Source organism: Cherax quadricarinatus, chromosome 18, assembly GCF_038502225.1.
Source record: "Cherax quadricarinatus isolate ZL_2023a chromosome 18, ASM3850222v1, whole genome shotgun sequence".
In the NCBI taxonomy this organism is placed as follows: domain Eukaryota; kingdom Metazoa; phylum Arthropoda; class Malacostraca; order Decapoda; family Parastacidae; genus Cherax; species Cherax quadricarinatus.
The window spans coordinates 31,355,600-31,374,768 of record NC_091309.1 but is presented as its reverse complement, the minus strand read 5'-3'; the positions used below and the strand labels follow the sequence as shown (position 1 = coordinate 31,374,768).

Genomic DNA, 19,169 nt, shown 5'->3' with positions numbered 1-19,169 from the left:
GAGCAGCATAGTCTAAATGAAGCCTAACCAAGGATATATAGAGTTGAAGAACAACCTGAGGACTTCTATTATTTATACTTCTATATATGAAGCCAAGAATTCTGTTAGCTTTATTGCGAACACTAATGCACTGTTGTCTTGGTTTTAGGTTACTGCTAACCAGAACTCCTAAATCCTTTTCGCAATCAGTAGTATTAAGATCTACATTATTTAGTTTATATGTGGCATGGTTATTTAACTGTCCAACATTTAGAACTTTGCATTTGTCAATATTAAACTGCATCTGCCACTTCTCCGACCATTGCGCCAGTCTATTCAAATCGTCCTGGAGTGCTCTAATGTCCTCATTAGAATGAATTGGACGGCCTATTTTGGTGTCATCAGCAAATTTGCTTATGTCGCTATTTATTCCCTCGTCTATGTCGTTTATGTAAACTGTGAACAACAACGGGTCCAACACTGACCCCTGAGGAACACCGCTTGTGACGTGCCCCCATTCTGATTTCTCCCCATTTATGCAAACTCTCTGCTGTCTATTTGTCAGCCATGCCTCTACCCAGGGAAAAATTTCTCCTCCTATTCCGTGTGCCCCAAGTTTCCTCAATAGCCTCTGGTGTGGAACTCTGTCGAAAGCCTTACTGAAGTCCATATACACAATATCATATTCATTACCATGATCTACCTCCTCAAACACCTTAGTGAAAAAAAATAGTAAATTCGTAAGACAGGAACGCCCCTTTGTAAAACCGTGTTGAGATTCATTAATTAATCTGTGCCTGTCAAGATGGCTACGAATTGCTTCTGCAATTATTGATTCCATAAATTTTCCCACTATGGAGGTAAGGCTTATTGGTCTATAGTTCGAAGCCAAGGACCTGTCACCTGCCCACTTTCCCCAAGCTCACCATTATCCTCAAGATTATTAATTAGTGAATCGTTGTTGGCAAGAACAAAGTCAAGCAGATCGTTTCCTCTAGCTGGTTCTGTCACAAACTGTTCTAAAAAAGCAATCCTGAACCGTATCAAGAAAGTCACGAGACTCGAGATTTCCTGTCATATTGTTCCAATCAATTTGTCTAAAGTTAAAATCTCCCATTATCACAACATTTTCATATCTAGATGCCTTATGAATTTCGTCCCATAACAGCTTACTGCTCTCCCTATCAAGGTTTGGGGGTCCTATAAATCACACCCAAAATTAATTTGTCATGTCCCTCGAGAAACTGTAGCCAAACAGATTCTGTGTTCGATGTTTCTAATCTTATATCATGTCTAAGACAACAATTTAAATTTTCTCTGACATACATCGCCACACCACCACCCTTCCTGTTGACCCTATCAGTGTGGAATAGTTTATAACCCTGTATGTTGCATTCAGAAGGCATTTCTCTATCTTTCAGGTTGAACCAGGTCTCTGTTATACCAATAATATCTATATTACCTACACTTGCAAGTAATTTTAGCTCATCTATCTTATTTCTTAGACTCCTACTATTTGTATAGTAAACCTTAAGGGAGCTAGTCACTCGTTGCCCTCTACTATCTCTCTTTGTTTGCTGATTAGTTGATTTGCCATTACTAGCAACTTTATTTTGAATATTGCCTTTTAAACATATCCCTGAGGTATCCCGGTAATAACTGCTGTTTTTAACCCTAATGCTGGAGCCTGATTGTTTCCCACAAACACCCATACCTCTATAATCTATCAGTTTAAATTTCTAGATAAGTCATCAATTGCCCTCTCAATTGAATTGGCTAATGCAACCACTCCATCCCCAGAAAGATGAACGCCATCCCTTGCATACATATTACGTTTGCCAAAGAATAGGTCCCAGTTATCAATGAATGGGATTGCAAGTTACTCGCAGTACCTGTCTAGCCAGCAATTTATACCAATTGCCCTAGACATCCATTCATTGCCCACTCTCTTTCTAGGCAAGATGCTACATATGACTGGGATCCCTCCCTTAGACCTAACTACTTCTATGGCTGACATGTACTTATCCAGCAGCTCCTCTGTCCTGCCCTTCCCAATGTCATTACCCCCAGCACTAAGACAGATAATGGGCTTGTTCCCATTACCTGCCATAATATTATCCAACCTGCTGACTATGTCACCAACACCAGCTCCAGGAAGGCACACTCTCTGTCTGACCTTTCTGTCTCTGTTACAAAATGCACAGTCCGTATATCTTACCTGAGAATCGCCTAATATTAAAATATTCTTACCTTGATTAGCAGGGGAATCAGTGGTACCTTCAACCTCACTAACCACTGAAGTACACTCATCTTGGAGAACAGAGAATCGATTTCCTACCTTCCCATCTTCTCTATTAACTCTCCTCATCTTCCTTCTTCCTGAACTGTGAACCACTTGCCACTTAAAGCGGCTGCCACTATCACTGCTGGTGACCATTCCTTCCTTACCCGCTAAATCCTTCTCACACTCGCTCCCAAACTCATCTATGCGAGGCTTCAGCCTCCTATTTTCCTCCTGAAGAAGTAGAATCTCCTTCTTCAACACTTTAACCTGAGATTCTAAAACACTACAACAAGCCATGGTGCTTGGTAACACCCCACGCTAACTCCCAAGAGCTTAGGCAGGTATGACCACACGTGACCACTGACCTCAGCGTACTGACCAGCGTACTGTAGGATATTTGTTGTAGGATATTGCAGGATGTTCTACAGACTTGTGGTTCTGAGAAAGTAACAGATGCACTGACACATGTAAGCCTCGCTCTGTCCCAGCTTTATTTGAAGTTTATTTGAATTACTTTCTCTGTCATCATAAAACTGTTAGTGGGCAGCCTATAATAACCGACTCTCGTTCATAATGTACGTCCTTGCCACCTCCAAGATCAAAGTTTAACGATGTACTCTGACTCTGTCGTTAATTTGAAATTTCCTGTCGTTAATTTGAAAATTCCTGTGCCTGGCTTGGGACACAAGCATTGCTAGAATTGTGCCTCGGGGAGTTTAAGGTACTTAGGAATGATGGTCAGAAATGTTTCAGGATCATATATATGAGTGCAAGAAGTATTTGCGAACAGTTCAGTCTGGAGGAGAAATTCCGATCTTTTCAGCCGACTTCTGTTTCTAGGTAGGAAGCATCACTATGTTTAACGACGACTGCTGTACCTGCTTCAGTAGTAGCTTGCTGGAGGGAACCATCAGTGTTCAGAGAGAGAGAGAGAGAGAGAGAGAGAGAATGAGAGAATGAGAGAGAGAGAGAGAGAGAGAGAGAGAGAGAGAGAGAGAGAGAATGAGAGAATGAGAGAATACGAGAATACTCAGCGACTAAAGTTATATAACAAACTATTCCACGGGCGGGGTTAGAAGCCGCGATCAGTCATAAAACTCCAGACCGGGGGTTGTACCCCCGCCCGTCGTATAGTTTGTTTGCAATCGTGTCATTACGATTTCGCGAGGCAGTTATATAACTATAACTCAAGTCATGTTATATTAATATTGGAAGAATTACCGCTCCCCAGGAGGTTGGTAAAGCTCCTGGAGAGCGAAACGTTGCCACAATAAAATGTCAAATTAGTTGCACTTGTTCTTTTACTCAAGTCATCATGCTAGGCTTCACGGCGAAGGTTGCCTTATGAACTAACAATGTTCTTACTGAAAAGAGGTGATGATTTAGAAAGTGGTAATGTTTCATGATAGAGGTAAGTGTTGCTGTTGTCTTCCCTGGTTTATCGAATCGTTTTGGAGGTCAGTTGCTGTTTTATAATTTATTTGGAGGAGTGCTCACCAGCTCTCAAGAGAGTTGGGAGGAGCTCTTTGTAAGCGTTACGCTGTATTTCCTGTTCATTTAGATACCATTGAGGGAATTTAATGACTAGATCTCTAAAGGTCTGAAGTCTTTGTGCGTGTTAAGCATTTTACTGGTGCATTGACTTTTAAAATGGTCCTCATAGCATTCGGCATTTTTTTTGTCTCGAGAATTCTTTCAGACACCAGAGTCAATAGGAGTGCGGTATAATAATCTACGTATCTTATTTATGCAAAATACATCGCCTTTACAATTCTAACATTTACATAATATCTGGGGCGGATCCCTGCCACATCCTTAAGTGCTCTTACCCTCACTTTATATTGGCAACAAAATCTACTTAGAGGAAGTTCAAATACATAGGACCCAAGCCAAATATATCTGTATCAGGACACATAAACCAGCTAACACCACACCCATCGTGCAGGTGAATCATGCGGACTGCGCCTCTCTCCCGGCAAGACACCTCATAACTATCGTCGTTTTCTCAGCTAAGATGATTAACCATATGTTTTGACAAGATTTTAATACATGGTTAAATATGTTTCGAATATTTAGCATATCCTGTCGTCTGAATCAGTATTGCATCGGCAAAGCTAATTATGTAATAACTGGACTGCATCGATTGGAATAAAATGACACCGAGGACACCTCCCTCTGGGGTACCAACTTAACTTTTTTAGTTCTGTGGCTTCTGAAGTGGATCTGTTAAATAGTTAGCCTCTGATCCTAAAGAGAAGTCGTCTACGTACATCCATTCTGGCAGGTTCACGTCAGATACAAGGTAATCCAAAGACACTTTAAAGCAAGGGAAGAACTTTATTTTCCAACAGTCTCTCTTAATTACCTCTTGTCATCCACTATCAGGTGCAGCTTAAAGATCAAGGAATGTGGTGTAAGAAGTGTCAGCGTCCAAGGTGAGGCAAATAGGGTTATTCCATGACGCACACGTCACCCGCGTATGTACAGCAGTTACGTAACTACGACGACAAATGTTTTAACTCTGTGGAGGAGGCAGACGTCTTGAAACTGTCCTCTCACGGGTTTTGCACAAGTAACTAGTGACATATTTCGCGAAGTGCATTTTCTTGATTAGATTTAGAATGGGAATGATAAAACTGTTGGTTCGTGACTTTGGGAGCTTCCCAGTTTGATACTTCAAGTTATATAGTTCAGATAAATAGCTTCCTGGCATTAGGTGGAGCAATCTGAGTATGTTGTAATGTCATCCTCATGAAGGATAGTGGATTTCTCTTCGGTTAACGCTGTAAATTCAGGGAAGAAAACATTTCATTGATATTCCTTGAAAGCATAAAGCCAATAAACTAGTTTCTCTGTGGTATCTGTTTAGCATATAATTTTGTCTGTGTGACAGTGGGGATGTTATGGGACGTGGCAGTCCAGATACTGTCCATTATTATGGAGCCACCCTGGTCTATTATTATGAAGCTACCTTAATCTATTATGAATCTACCTTGGTCTATTATGAATTTATCTTGGTCTATTATGGAACTACCTGATCTGTTGTGGGGTGTTTCTGATCTATTACGAGTCTACTTTGATCTCTCTTGAGGCTACCTTCATCTATTATGAGGCTACTTTGATCTCTTGAGGCTACTTTGATCTATTATGAGGCTACTTTGATCTCTTGAGGCTACCTTCGTCTATTATGAGGCTACTTTGATCTATTATGAGGCTACTTTGATCTCTTGAGGCTACTTTGATCTATTATGAGGCTACTTTGATCTCTTGAGGCTACCTTCGTCTATTATGAGGCTACTTTGATCTATTATGAGGCTACTTTGATCTCTTGAGGCTACCTTCATCTATTATGAGGCTACTTTGATCTCTTGAGGCTACCTTCATCTATTATGAGGCTACTTTGATCTCTTGAGGCTACTTTGATCTATTATGAGGCTACTTTGATCTCTTGAGGCTACCTTCGTCTATTATGAGGCTACTTTGATCTATTATGAGGCTACTTTGATCTCTTGAGGCTACCTTCATCTATTATGAGGCTACTTTGATCTCTTGAGGCTACCTTCATCTATTATGAGGCTACTTTGATCTCTTGAGGCTACTTTGATCTATTATGAGGCTACTTTGATCTCTTGAGGCTACCTTCATCTATTATAAGGCTACTTTGATCTCTTGAGGCTACTTTGATCTATTATGAGGCTACTTTGATCTCTTGAGGCTACCTTCGTCTATTATGAGGCTACTTTGATCTCTTGAGGCTACCCTTATTAATTTAGGATAAGTTATAGAACGACAAAAATATTAGACAAACTCACCCGTGAGTGGCAATGATGGTGTCACATTTCTCCAGATTTTGATTAATATCTCCGTTGTTTTGTTGCAGGTGTTGTTGCTCTGCTTGTTGCTGGTTGTTGGTGTGGTGGTTGTCGTTGTGATTGTTGTAGGCAGTGTCTGAAGGTTCACTGATGTGTAAGATGGTGTTCTCTTGTGTCCGGTCATCGTGCTGCTGTTTGAGGTTGTTATTGTTCTTGTTCACCACCACGTTGTTCAGCTTTTCTTGCTTGTGTTTGCTGCCCTTATGGCCTGATATCATCCACTTGAACATCCCGCTGCGTGACCTGATAACAGAAAATGGGTAGATGGTGATTTTAAAGCTAAACAGGAAGATTTGATTTGGTTTGCCGCCGAAGTGGGTGCTTGACTGTGCATCCCGTATCTAGCCTATATTTATCCTATGGACGGTAACGCAAGTACACATGGATACACAACGCCCAAAAACTAGGCTTCAAAACAGCAAGAATACATCTGGATATATGTCTACAAATTATCTATACATTGTTACAAGTAAATTTAGGATATTCGCTTAATATGCCTGGTATCTTATTTTCATTAATAAGATGACATAGCACATAGGTTATTATACTGTCTTACCTCTATTCCTCAATACGTGGACAGTCATGTATATAGTATGCAAGGAAGTAGCTGTAAGGCTGCCCTTAAACTTGACATTAATTTGGTCATCTGTGCCTGCCAGACTGCTAAACCAACCCAAAGACTGATAAACTAGACACATGTGCAACGCTTGGGTATCTTTACTGAGGCAACATTTCGCCACACAGTCGCTTCATCAGTCCATACAAAGGAGAATGGTGAAAAACAGGACTAGTTTGAGATAATCAGTCCCTCAACCTCGAGTCAATGTAATCAGTCCATCAATCTTGAAAAGATTGATGGACTGATGAAGCCACTGTGTGGTGAAACGTTGCCTCAGTAATGATACCCAAGTGTTACACATGTGTCTAATTACTATGTTGTCGGTTCTCTGTACCATTTAGCTACACTCAAAGCCTGAAGAATGAGACACTTGTGCAACATGTGGGAATCTTAACTGAGGAAACGTTTCGGTAGCCAGTGGCTTCTTCAGTCCAATACAGAGAGAACGGTGGAAGATAAGGAGGAGTTTAAGGTAATCAGTTGCAAGTATGTGGGTTTAGCGCTTGGTTTTGATAATGCACAAGTGTCTCATTCTTCAGTTTGTAGGTTTCTTAAACAATTTACAATACAAACCTAAACCTGGCTGCTGCTGCAACAGTCAGTCTGATCACATTACAATTTGCTCAGTCGCTCCGTAAATGTGCTTATTATTATCATGTTATAGCGAGTTAAAGATTTACTCAGGCTTTTAAGCGAATTTCTTTGGCATTCAGAGTCATTATTTACTTCCCTCCTAACGTTATTCCTAATGTTTGACGCAGATATACCCAAGTTATATTATTTTCCTTTAGGTCACTTTGGCCAGTGTTTCACCTGTATCATGCAGGAGTAATTCAGTGTCTCAGAGATTCCCTAACAATTGTTCACTTATAAGTTTTTCTCTGATTTTTGTACATGTTAGACCTGGCTTGTCCAGTGTTGTTACTCCAGTGCCTTCAGTGATGACACGGAATCAATAATAGTCAAGGAGCCGAGCTGAATGTCATAACTTACTTACAGTGCCATTAGGATACCTGGAGTTTACCTGGAGAGAGTTCCAGGGGTCAACGCCCCCGCGGCCCGGTCTGTGACCAGGCCTCCAATTCTTATATTTCTCAACAGTTGTTCCCTTTATTTTGCAACTTTTTATTTTTTTGGATTGAAGGGAGGAGGGAGGGACAGATTTGTAGTGAATGGAGCACCAATTGTGCAACTTTGATTTGGACACTTTTTCGCAACTCATTTGAGTATTACATCAGCCTACTAACTGGATTGTATCAGTTCGTTTCTTGAAGTCATGTAGTGCACTCGTGTTACTTTTTAGTGTTTGTTTTGACATTGAGGCCTTGCAGCTGCGTGACCAGTGCAGCTGCGTGACCAGTGCAGCTGCGTGACTAGTGCAGCTGCGTGACCAGTGCAGCTGCGTGACCAGTGCAGCTGCGTGACCAGTGCAGCTGCGTGACTAGTGCAGCTGCGTGACCAGTGCAGCTGCGTGACCAGTGCAGCTGCGTGACCAGTGCAGCTGCGTGACCAGTGCAGCTGCGTGACCAGTGCAGCTGCGTGACCAGTGCAGCTGCGTGACCAGTGCAGCTGCGTGACCAGTGCAGCTGCGTGACCAGTGCAGCTGCGTGACCAGTGCAGCTGCGTGACCAGTGCAGCTGCGTGACTAGTGCAGCTGCGTGACCAGTGCAGCTGCGTGACCAGTGCAGCTGCGTGACCAGTGCAGCTGCGTGACCAGTGCAGCTGCGTGATCAGTGCAGCTGCGTGATCAGTGCAGCTGCGTGATCAGTGCAGCTGCGTGAACAGTGCAGCTGCGTGAACAGTGCAGCTGCGTGAACAGTGCAGCTGCGTGAACAGTGCAGCTGCGTGAACAGTGCAGCTGCGTGACCAGTGCAGCTGCGTGAACAGTGCAGCTTACTTTCGTTATGTTTGTGGAGAATTGGCTTTTCAGTCATCACAAAGGCACGCTATACTACGGTGAGTAGGAAAGTTTTCACCTTTATTTTAACTGCAAGATTTGAGATCAGGTCAAGATCTGGGTCACACACAAATGCTGCAATATTTATGCAGCAGACCTTTGCCAGTGGTTGAATTTGCCAGAAAAAAAGTGTTCTGTACAATATGCTAATATACCCTCTGGTATACACCCGGTACCTCAGTGAAGGCCATTCCTGAACCCTCAGACTCGTTCTCCTTTGAATCAGCGGACGAGGAGGAGGATGGAACCTGCTGCCTAACTTGTGTCTTCAACTTTATAAGATCCTGAATATGTTCATAACTAGACATCTAAACCACACATGATCATTCAGAATGAATCAAACGACCTTACCACATATTTAGAACTGCCAAAGAGGAAGGACGAACTGCTCGACTCCCGATTGCAGCAGTGGAATGTCCTCGCTGACAATCTTTAAAGATTCACTTAACCAAACCACGGTATCGGTGGGGATTGAACTCGCGGCAAGTGAGTCTTAAAACTCCAGGCCATCATATAAGTCACTGGACCAGTTGGCTACAATGAGATTCATCCAACTAGATATATTTATACGCCATAGGGAAGTTAGCATGGGTTCCACTGTGACCGCAAATGCAAGATTCTGCAGATTAATCTCCCGCCAGCGTGGTCGTGTAGAGAATGATTGAGTTAGTGGTCAGTTGAGTGACAGGTTATAGTCATGTCAAGTGGCACTTGTGACAAGTGTCAGTCTTAACTTCATTTACTGTTTTTGCGTAGCACAAATCACAGAACATCAGTCTTGGTTTAGGGGTGAGTGGCAGTGGTTGTCCTCTTGACCACTGTCATCACTCACTTGAAAGTTGTATTCAGTTGGTACAGCCTTTGTGAGTTGTTTGAATGTTGTTGTTGACTGTTTAAAAGAAGAAATAGTTACCCTTCCCTCCCACGCTTCCATGCCACCATTCCCTGCCATCATTCCCTGCCGCCCTTCCTTGCTACCCTTCCCTGCCACCCTCTCCCCTACAAATTTTCCATCAGTAAGGATAACGCTGTAAATGAAAACGAAAGACCAATTAATTTGAACAGGTACAATTTTACAATATTCCCCTCACACCTATGTAATTGTCTCCTGAGGTGTTATGAAGAGTGATGGAAATGGAAAGTGGGGAGTGAGTGCACTCACCTAGCTGTGGTTGCAGGGGTTGAGTCACAGCTCCTGGCATCGCCTCTTCACTGGTTGCTACTAGCTCCACTCTCTCCTTGCTCCATGAGCTTTATCGAACCTTTTCTTAAAGCTATGGATCAAGGAGAGAATATAGTGAAGGTAGAACAAACTAACTCCACTGACACTCCAGTAGAGAGATAAAAACACCCATGTTGATTAAACAGTAGAAGGTAAAAGAAACAGGAATGTGATACTCGGAGTGTAGATGGAGTCACCAACAAGTGTCAAGTTATGAAAGAAAATAGCAGAGGAAAACCTCGACATTATAGCTAATATGGAAACTAAACATTCGGAAATAAATGCGATAGTCCCAGAGGTCTACCAGATAGTAAGAAAAGAGGAGAAGTAGCAGCACTGATGGTCAGAAGTCAGTGGAAATTTAAAGAACTAGGATACTTGGACACGGAGGAAGGGGGAGAGAGGGGATTTCAGGGATTACAATGGAGCGAAAAACTAACATCAAAGACCTGGGAGTGATCATGTCAGAGGATCTCATCTTCAAAGACCATAACATTGCATCAATCGCAGCTGCTAGAAAAATGACAGGGTGGATAATGAGAACCTTCAAAACTAGGGATGCCAAGCCCATGATGACACTCTTCAGATCACTTGTTCTATCTAGGCTGGAATATTGCTGCACACTAACAGCACCTTTCAAGGTAGGTGAAATTGCTGACCTAGAAAATGTAGAGAGAACCTTCACGGCGCGCATAACGGAGATAAAACACCTCAATTACTGGGAGCGCTTGAAGTTCCTGAACTTGTATTCCCTGGAACGCAGGCGGGAGAGATACATGATTATATACACCTGGAAAATCCTAGAGGGACTAGTACCGAACTTGCACACGAAAATCGCTCACAACGAAAGCAAAAGACTCGGCAGACGATGCACCATCCCCCCAATGAAAAGCAGGGGTGTCACTAGCACGTTAAGAGACCATACAATAAGTGTCAACTGCCTCCCAGTTGATTACCGGGGGGATTACCAATAGACCCCTGGCAGTCTTCAAGCTGGCACTGGATAAGCACCTAAAGCCGTACCTGACCAGCCGGGCTGTGACTCGTACGTTGGATTGCGTGCAGCCAGCAGTAACAGCCTGGTTGATCAGGCTCTGATCTACCAGGAGGCCTGGTCACAGACCGGACCGCGGGGGCGTCGACTCCCGGAACTCTCTCCAGGTAAACTCCAGGTAAACTGTAACCTTTAGAGAGACGAAGGTAATAGTGATATCTACAGTAATCCACTACCAAACAAAAGGAGGCCAGGAGTATGGGAATATGGTCAGTATAACAGCACAGTAATTCATATATCGTAAATAGTGAGTGTGAGAGAGAGAGGGTAAAGCTAGACTCCTAGTACTCTGAGATTTCAAATGAGACAATTTAATGGGAAAACTGGGACTCCCATAAAGAAACAGAAACGTCGAGAGCAGCTCTCATGACAGCAATAACAACTAGAGTGATGTGGGGAGAGATGAGCCAGCAAAACTTGATTGCTTTCTCACAAAAAAAGGCAAATCTAAAATTGTTTAAGAGAACCATTAAATACTGTGATCATGTGGTACTAAGGGCTGAGTGCCTGGTGGATACGAGAAAGGAGAAAGAAATTAAATGAGTAACAGGAAATAGAACTAGAGGGAGGGACTATAATGTCTTAAGAAACTTTCTGAAGGAAGTGCGGTGGAAAGGCACTTGGCGGACGAAGCTGTACAAGATAGAGGTAATAGTCCAAGTGCAAAGAGGGCAGGAGAGATCCATGTTTAACATGGAACAACAGTGAAAACGGAGAGAGTTCTTTGTACAATCAGGAATAGAGAGGCCAAGGGAAGGTCCCACAGTGCTTAGAAGAAATAGAGAAAAAAATCAAACCACTTTAAAAAATAGGAAACTAACGAAAGAGCTAGAAATTAATATACGAGAATAGGATAAGAAAGTTATTATAACATCAGAAGTCAAAACTGAACCAAAGTTATTCCAGAACCACATAAAAATGACGACTGTGAAGGAACAAGTGATTAGTCTGAAGGAGACAGGGAAGATGATGGAGAGTGACACAGACGTATGTGAAGAGCTTAGTCAGTGATTGAGAGACTTCTTCACAGAAGAAAGTATAGAACTATCGGAAGGCGCTGTAGTCAGAAGAGATAAACAGGCGCTACAAAGCATCACAAAAAAATGATGTGACTACTTAAAAAGCTTGATGTAACAAGAACAATGAGACCAGAAAAGGAACAGTAACATTGTGCGAGCCAACATCAAAAATCTTCAGCCACTTAGGACAGCTGCCAGGACAGTGGAAGAAGACAAATATAGCCCCCATACATATAAAAGGGGAGCAGACAAGATGCACTTAATTACAAACCAGTATTTCTAACATGCGAAGTGTGAAAAGTTCTGGGAAAATTGTAAGGGAAAGGATGTCGGAAATTAGATTTATTTATAGAAAATCAGCACGAATTTAGGGATAGAGAATCCAGTCTTAAGAATTTGCTGGAGCTCCGTGGCAGTCAGAGATAAATTTAGAAGGACCGAGTTGGGTGGATTGCCTCGTCTTGGACAGTAAGAAAGTATTTGATGCAGTACCACACCAGACATTAATCTGGAAATTAGGGCTGGTAGAGTACTTCAGTGGGTCAGGGACTGCCGGAGTGACAGAAACCAGAGAGTAACAATAAGAGATGAGATATCAGAATGGTAATAACGAGTGAACTTCCTACCAGAGGAAATTGAGTCTTATAGGTGAAACTAATGAGGAAAATAGGAATAGGAGAGGACGGTGATGAGCTTCAGAGAGAACTCAACAGATTGCAAATGTGATCAAGCAAGTGACTTCTTAGAGCTCAACCCAAACAAATGCTAGATCATGAGATTCGGAATAGGTGATGGCAGACCAAACACAGAGTGCAGCATGAGCTGAGAGAAGGTGCAAATATAAGAGTGTGAAAATGAACCTAAGGTAAATATAACACCAAACATATCGCCAGAAATACACACAAACCGTATAACGACAGAGGCATGTGCAAGATTACCAAACATTAGAACACCATTCAGGAACGTGAATAAAAACTCCTCAAGAACTTTAGGTACGACATATGTTAAGACAGCCATTGAATATGCTGTCCCCAACATGGAGCCTCGCACCTGGTCACACTCATGAAAAAACTCAGAAATGTTCAGAGATTATCAATTGAACTAGTACCAGAACTGAGAGGAATGCACTGAGGAGAGACTGAAGGAACTGACACTGACTACCTTGGCGGAGTGGACGAGGGTAGACATGATTGCGACATACAGAATCTAATTGGAAGAAAGGAACAGACTGTTAAACTAAGAGGGTCAGGATCAAGGGAACACAGATGGAAAATGAAGACACATGATGAGTCTTACAGGATGTAAGGAAGTCTCAGGGTGGTTGAAAAGTGGCATGTCTTTGATGAAGCAGTAATGGAGGCAAACTCAATATACAGCTTCAAGAGTAGATATGATACGGCTCAGGAGGCCAGATATTGGCGATTCTGATCAAAGTAGTTTATGAGGCCGTCAGGAGATGCATCTTAACCCTGTTAAAAACGCGCAGTGTGAGGTTATGTGATCTACTGTTATATAGTGTAGACACATGCCTGATCATCTGCTGCATCATCACCACACAGTTGGTGCATCATGACCACACAGTTGGTGCATCATGACCACACAGTTGGTGCATCATGACCACACAGTTGGTGCATCATGACCACACAGCTGGTGCATAATCACACAGCTGGTGCATCAACTAATAGGTATGGCATCAGTATATAAGTGCAACATCAACAAAATGGAAAACCTTAGAAAAACTTCGCCCAACGTGGGGCTCGAACCCACGACCCCGAGATTAAGAGTCTCGTGCTCTACCGACTGAGCTAGCCGGGCTTCCTGTCAGCTGCTGTGACTGACACACACACACACACACACACACACACACACACACACACACACACACACACACACACACACACACACACACACACACACACACACACACACACACACACGCACACACGAGAGAGAGAGAGGACCTAGTAGCAATCAGTGAAGAGGCGGGGGCCAGGAGCTATGAATCGACCCCTGCAACCACAAATAGGTGAATACATACACACACACACACACAGCCACAACTCCCGTGTTGTCTAGTGGCTAGGATACGCGGCTCTCACCCGCGAGGCCCGGGTTCGATTCCCGGCACGGGAAATATTTTTTTTAAGAGGTATGATAAAGCTCATGGAGCAGGAAGTGACCTAGTAGCGACTAGCGAAGAGGCGGGGCCAAGAGCTGTGACACGACCCCTGCAACCACAACTAGGTGAGTACAACTAGGTACGTATACATATACACGCGCGTGCGCACCTAATTGTGATAGCAAGGGTCGATTCATAGCTCCTGGCCCTGGCTCTTTACTGGTCACCACTAGGTCCACTCCCTGTTCCATGAGCTTTATCATACATCTTCTTAAAGCCATGTATGGTACCTGCCTCCACTACTTCACTTTCCAGATTATTCCACTTCCTGACAACTCTACGGCTGAAGAAATGCTTCCTAACATCTTTGTAACTCATCTGAGTCTTCAACTTCCAATTGTGACCGCTTGTTGCTTTGTCCCGTCTCTGGAACATCCTGTGTCCACTTGTCGATTCCTCTCAATATTTTATACGTCGTTATCAAGTACCCCCTGTCCTCCAGTATTGTCAGGTCGAGTTCTCTTAACCTCTCCTCGTACGGCACGCCCCTTAGTTCCGGGACTAGTCTCGTTGCAAACCTTTGCACTTTCTCTAGTTTCCTGGCCAAGCACTTCACGAAACTAGAGAAAATACAAAGGTTTGCAACGAGACTAGTCCTGGTGCTAAGGGGCATGTCCTACGAAGAAGAGGTTAAGAGAACTCGACCTGACGACGCTGGACAGCCCCCACCCCACACGATACTGTAGAATCCCACAGCACACTGCCAGGTCCACCACCCCAACAGACCCCCCAGAACAGTGTTCGAGAGGAAACTGTACCAACACATAAGGGACACAACCAGAGAGAGAGAAGAGGACGAACCAGCAAGACTGGACCTATTATTCCCCTTGAGTAATGCAGATATTGAGGATATCACATATGAAAGACCACTTGGGACCAGCGACCACATGGTTCTGAGCTTCGAATACATAGTAGAGTTACAATGAAATGATGGAATATGTGACATCAACTTCCAAGGAAGCTGAGGAGCGGCTTATAGCCAAGGGTAACAGAAATAATGAGAAGGCCAGGATGAGCCCTTGGTTCACTCCAATGTGTAGAGAGGCCAAAACCAAGTGTGCTAGAGAAGGCAAAGGACCCAGGAGAAGGAGAGCAGTTGTAGAACCAGATATGAATATACAGGTAAGAAGGGAGGCCCAACGATAATACGAAAATGACAGCAGCGAAAGCCAAATCTGACCCAAAGCTGTTGTACAGCCACATAAAGAGGAAAACAACAGTCAAGGACCAAGTAATCAGACTGAAGGAAGGGAGATTACAAGAAACGACCGAGAAGCACGTGAGCAGCTCAACATGAGATTCAAAGAAGTGTTCACAGAGGAGACAGAAGGGACTCCAAAAAGACAGAGATGTGGGGTACACCATCAAGTGTTGGACACAATACATACTACCGAGGAAGAAGTGAAGAGAGTACTAAGCAGATATACCTCAAAAGCGATGGGGCCGGATAAGATCTCTTCATGGGTCCTGAGAGAGGGAGCATAAGCATTGTGTGTGCCACTAATAACAATCTTCAACACGTCTATCTGTGGTATGGAAGACAGCAAATGTAGTCCCAATTTGCAAAAAAGGAGACACACACGAAGCATTAAACTACAGACCAGTGTAACTGACATGTATAGTATACAAAGTCATGGAGAAGATTATCAGAAGAGTGGTGGAGCACCTAGAAAGGAATGAGCTTATCAACGACAACCAGCATGGTTTCAGGGATGGGAAATCCTGTGTCACAAACCTACTGGAGTTCTATGACAGGGTCACAGCAATAAGATAAGAGAGAGAGGGATGGGTAGATTGCATTTCCATGGACTGTAAAAAGGCTTTTGACACAGTTCCACACAAGATATTAGTGATAAATTAGACACTTGTGCAACACTTGGGTAGCTTTAAAGAGGAAACGTTTCGTGCCACAGCGGCTTCATCAGTCCATATAAAGGAGAATGGTGAAGAACAGGAGGAGTTTGAGGTAATCAGTCCCTCAGCCTTGAGTCGATGTAATCAGTCCATCAATCTTGAAAAGAATACAGCATATGTGCTAAGAAGTGGCTTGTATACTGTAGGTAGGTGAGGAGCAGCAGTTGTAGTATCACATTTGACAAATCCAAATGTGGAAGTAGGTCATGCCTGAAGGTTAGGCGAGTGAAGAATTCCCTGTATTAAGATCCCAAGATGTTGCTGTGTCTGCAAGGAATGTAGATAATAAATTAGACACATGTGTAACACATGGGTATCTTTAATGATACCAAAGTGTTGCACATGTGATGCACTGGAAGAAAAACTTTGCAAAAGCCTTTTGGCAAGTGTGATCATGGCGTAATAGCGCACAAAATAAGTGCTAAAGGAATAACTGACAAAGTGAGGACATGGATCTTCAACTTTCTAACTAATCTAACACAAAGTAGTGGTCAACACAGTTCAATCGAAAGCTGTCATAGTGAAAAGCTCTGTTCCACAAGGCACAGTACTCGCCCCCATCCTGTTCCTCATCCTCACATCAGACATAGAGATGTAATCCACAGCCCCATAGATTACATCTCTAGGAACCGCATGAGACTGTCATCTACTGAGGACACTGTTAACCTCTAAGAAAATATAATCCAAGTTTTCCAGTGGGCAACGGAAAACAATATGGTGTTCAATGAGAAGAAATTCCAACTACTCCGTTATGGAAGACTGGAGGAGATAATAACTAGAACAGAGTATACTACTGACTCTGGCCATACAATAGAGCGGAAAAATAATGCGAGGGACCTGGGAGTAGTAATGTCGGAGGATCTCACTTTCAAGGATCACAACAGTGCCACTATCACAAATGCAAAGAAAATGACAGGATGGATAATGAGAACATTCAAAACGAGAGATGCCAAGTCAGTGATAATCCTTTTCAAATCACTTGTTCTCTCTAGGCTGGAATATTGCTGCACATTAACATCTCCATTCAAAGCAGGTGAAATTGCAGATCTAGATAATGTACAGAGAACCTTTACTGCACATACAAGTTCTATCAAACACCTCAATTACTGGGAACACTTCGAAGCACTTGTAATCGTTGGAGCGCAGGCGAGAGAGATGCATCATAATCTACACTTGGAAAATCCTAGAAGGGAAGGTCCCGAATCTGCACACACAAATCACTCCCTACAAAAATAAAAGATTTGGCAGGAGCTGCATCAACAAACAGGAGCTGCATCACTCCATGTGCATCTCACCAAGTGCTGCATCAACACACTTCACTCACCTCATTACTACTTTACCCAACAACACATGGGTGCAGCCTCAGCATACAGGTGCTCCATCAGCACACAGGTGCTCCATCAGCACACAGGTGTTACATCACTCACTTCGTTATTACTTTCTCCATCACCAATACTCAGGAAGTGCAACACGTAGGAGCTGCATCAACGTGTAAATAGGTGAGGCATAAACACACACACGAGCTGCATCAAAACAAAGTTTGTTTCAACAACTCAGAAGAGTGGCATCAATAACGAAACTTAGGAAAAACAACATCGCCCAACGTGGGGCTCGAACCCACGACCCCGAGATTAAGAGTCTCGTGCTCTACCGACTGAGCTAGCCGGGCTTCCTGAGTACTCACCTATTTGTACTCACCTATTTGTGGTTGCAGGGGTCGAGTCACAGCTCCTGGCCCCGCCTCTTCGGTGTGTGTGTGTGTGTGCATGCGTGCGTGCGCTCTCTATCTCTCTTTCTCTCACCTAGTTAAGGTTGCAGGGGTCGAGTCCGAGCTCCTGGCCCCGCCTCTTCACTGGTCGCTACTAGGTCACTCTCCCTGAACCGTGAGCTTTATCATACCTCTACTTAAAGCTATGTATGGATCCTGCCTCCACTACATCGCTTCCCAAACTATTCCACTTCCTGACTACTCTGTGGCTGAAGAAATACTTCCTAATATCCCTGTGATTCATCTGTGTCTTCAACTTCCAACTGTGTCCCCTTGTTGCTGTGTCCCATCTCTGGAACATCCTGTCTTTGTCCACCTTGTCAATTCCTCTCAGTATTTTGTATGTCGTTATCATGTCCCCCCTATCTCTCCTGTCCTCCAGTGTCGTCAGGTCGATTTCTCTTAACCTCTCCTCGTAGGACATACCCCTTAGCTCTGGGACTAGTCTTGTTGCAAACCTTTGCACTTTCTCTAGTTTCTTTACGTGCTTGGCTAGGTGTGGGTTCCAAACTGGTGCTGCATATTCCAATATGGGCCTAACGTACATGGTGTACAGGGTCCTGAATGATTCCTTATTAAGATGTCGGAATGCTGTTCTGAGGTTAGCTAGGCGCCCATATGCTGCAGCAGTTATTTGGTTGATGTGCGTTTCAGGAGATGTGCCTTGTGTTATACTCACCCCAAGATCTTTTTCCTTGAGTGAGGTTTGTAGTCTCTGGCCCCCTAGACTGTACTCCGTCGGCGGTCTTCTTCGCCCTTCCCCAATCTTCATGACTTTGCACTTGGTGGGATTGAACTCCAGGAGCCAATTGTTCCTGGTGTGTGTGTGTGTGTGTGTGTGTGTGTGTGTGTGTGTGTGTGTGTGTGTGTGTGTGTGTGTGTGTGTGTGTGTGTTCACCTATTTGTACTCGCCTATCTGTGGTTGCAGGGGTCGATTCATAGCTCCTGGCCCCGCCTCTTCACTGATTGCTGCTAGGTTCACTCTCCCTGCTCCATGAGCTTTATCAAACCTCGTCTTAAAAGTATTTATGGTTTCCGCCTCTAGGCTATTCCACTGCCTGACAACTCAGTGACTGAAGAAATACTTCCTAACATCCTTTTGACTCATAGGAGTCTTCAATTAGAGAGAGAGAGAGAGAGAGGGAGAAAGAGAGAGAGAGAGAGAGAGAGAGAGAGAAGCGGCCAGGAAGCCCGGCTAGCTCAGTCGGTAGAGCACGAGACTCTTAATCTCGGGGTCGTGGGTTCGAGCCCCACGTTGGGCGATGTTGTTTTCTAGTAGCGACCAGTGAAGAAGCGGGGCCA

General features: G+C 43.7%; 1 protein-coding gene and 4 non-coding genes across 10 annotated transcripts in view; 2 read left to right on the top strand and 3 right to left on the bottom strand.

Annotated features, from left to right (window-relative positions):
• LOC128689222 (uncharacterized) overlaps nt 1-19,169 on the bottom strand; it is a 413,444-nt gene that overhangs the window by 184,783 nt on the left and 209,492 nt on the right. For all 6 annotated transcript variants that reach the window (XR_011392158.1, XM_070086379.1, XM_070086382.1 and 3 more), the window contains exon 2: nt 6,076-6,378. Coding sequence is in view for 5 of the 6 variants with exons in the window: in XM_070086379.1 (XP_069942480.1) it covers nt 6,076-6,378 (303 nt within the window). In the remaining variant the exon portion in view is untranslated. The remainder of the gene's footprint in view (nt 1-6,075; nt 6,379-19,169) is intronic.
• On the bottom strand, nt 13,749-13,821 carry TRNAK-CUU (transfer RNA lysine (anticodon CUU)). The gene has a single exon. It is a non-coding gene; the product is annotated as a tRNA-Lys (tRNA).
• Nucleotides 14,068-14,139, top strand: TRNAE-CUC (transfer RNA glutamic acid (anticodon CUC)). Its single transcript has one exon. It is a non-coding gene; the product is annotated as a tRNA-Glu (tRNA).
• TRNAK-CUU (transfer RNA lysine (anticodon CUU)) lies at nt 17,696-17,768 on the bottom strand. Its single transcript has one exon. It is a non-coding gene; the product is annotated as a tRNA-Lys (tRNA).
• On the top strand, nt 19,057-19,129 carry TRNAK-CUU (transfer RNA lysine (anticodon CUU)). Its single transcript has one exon. It is a non-coding gene; the product is annotated as a tRNA-Lys (tRNA).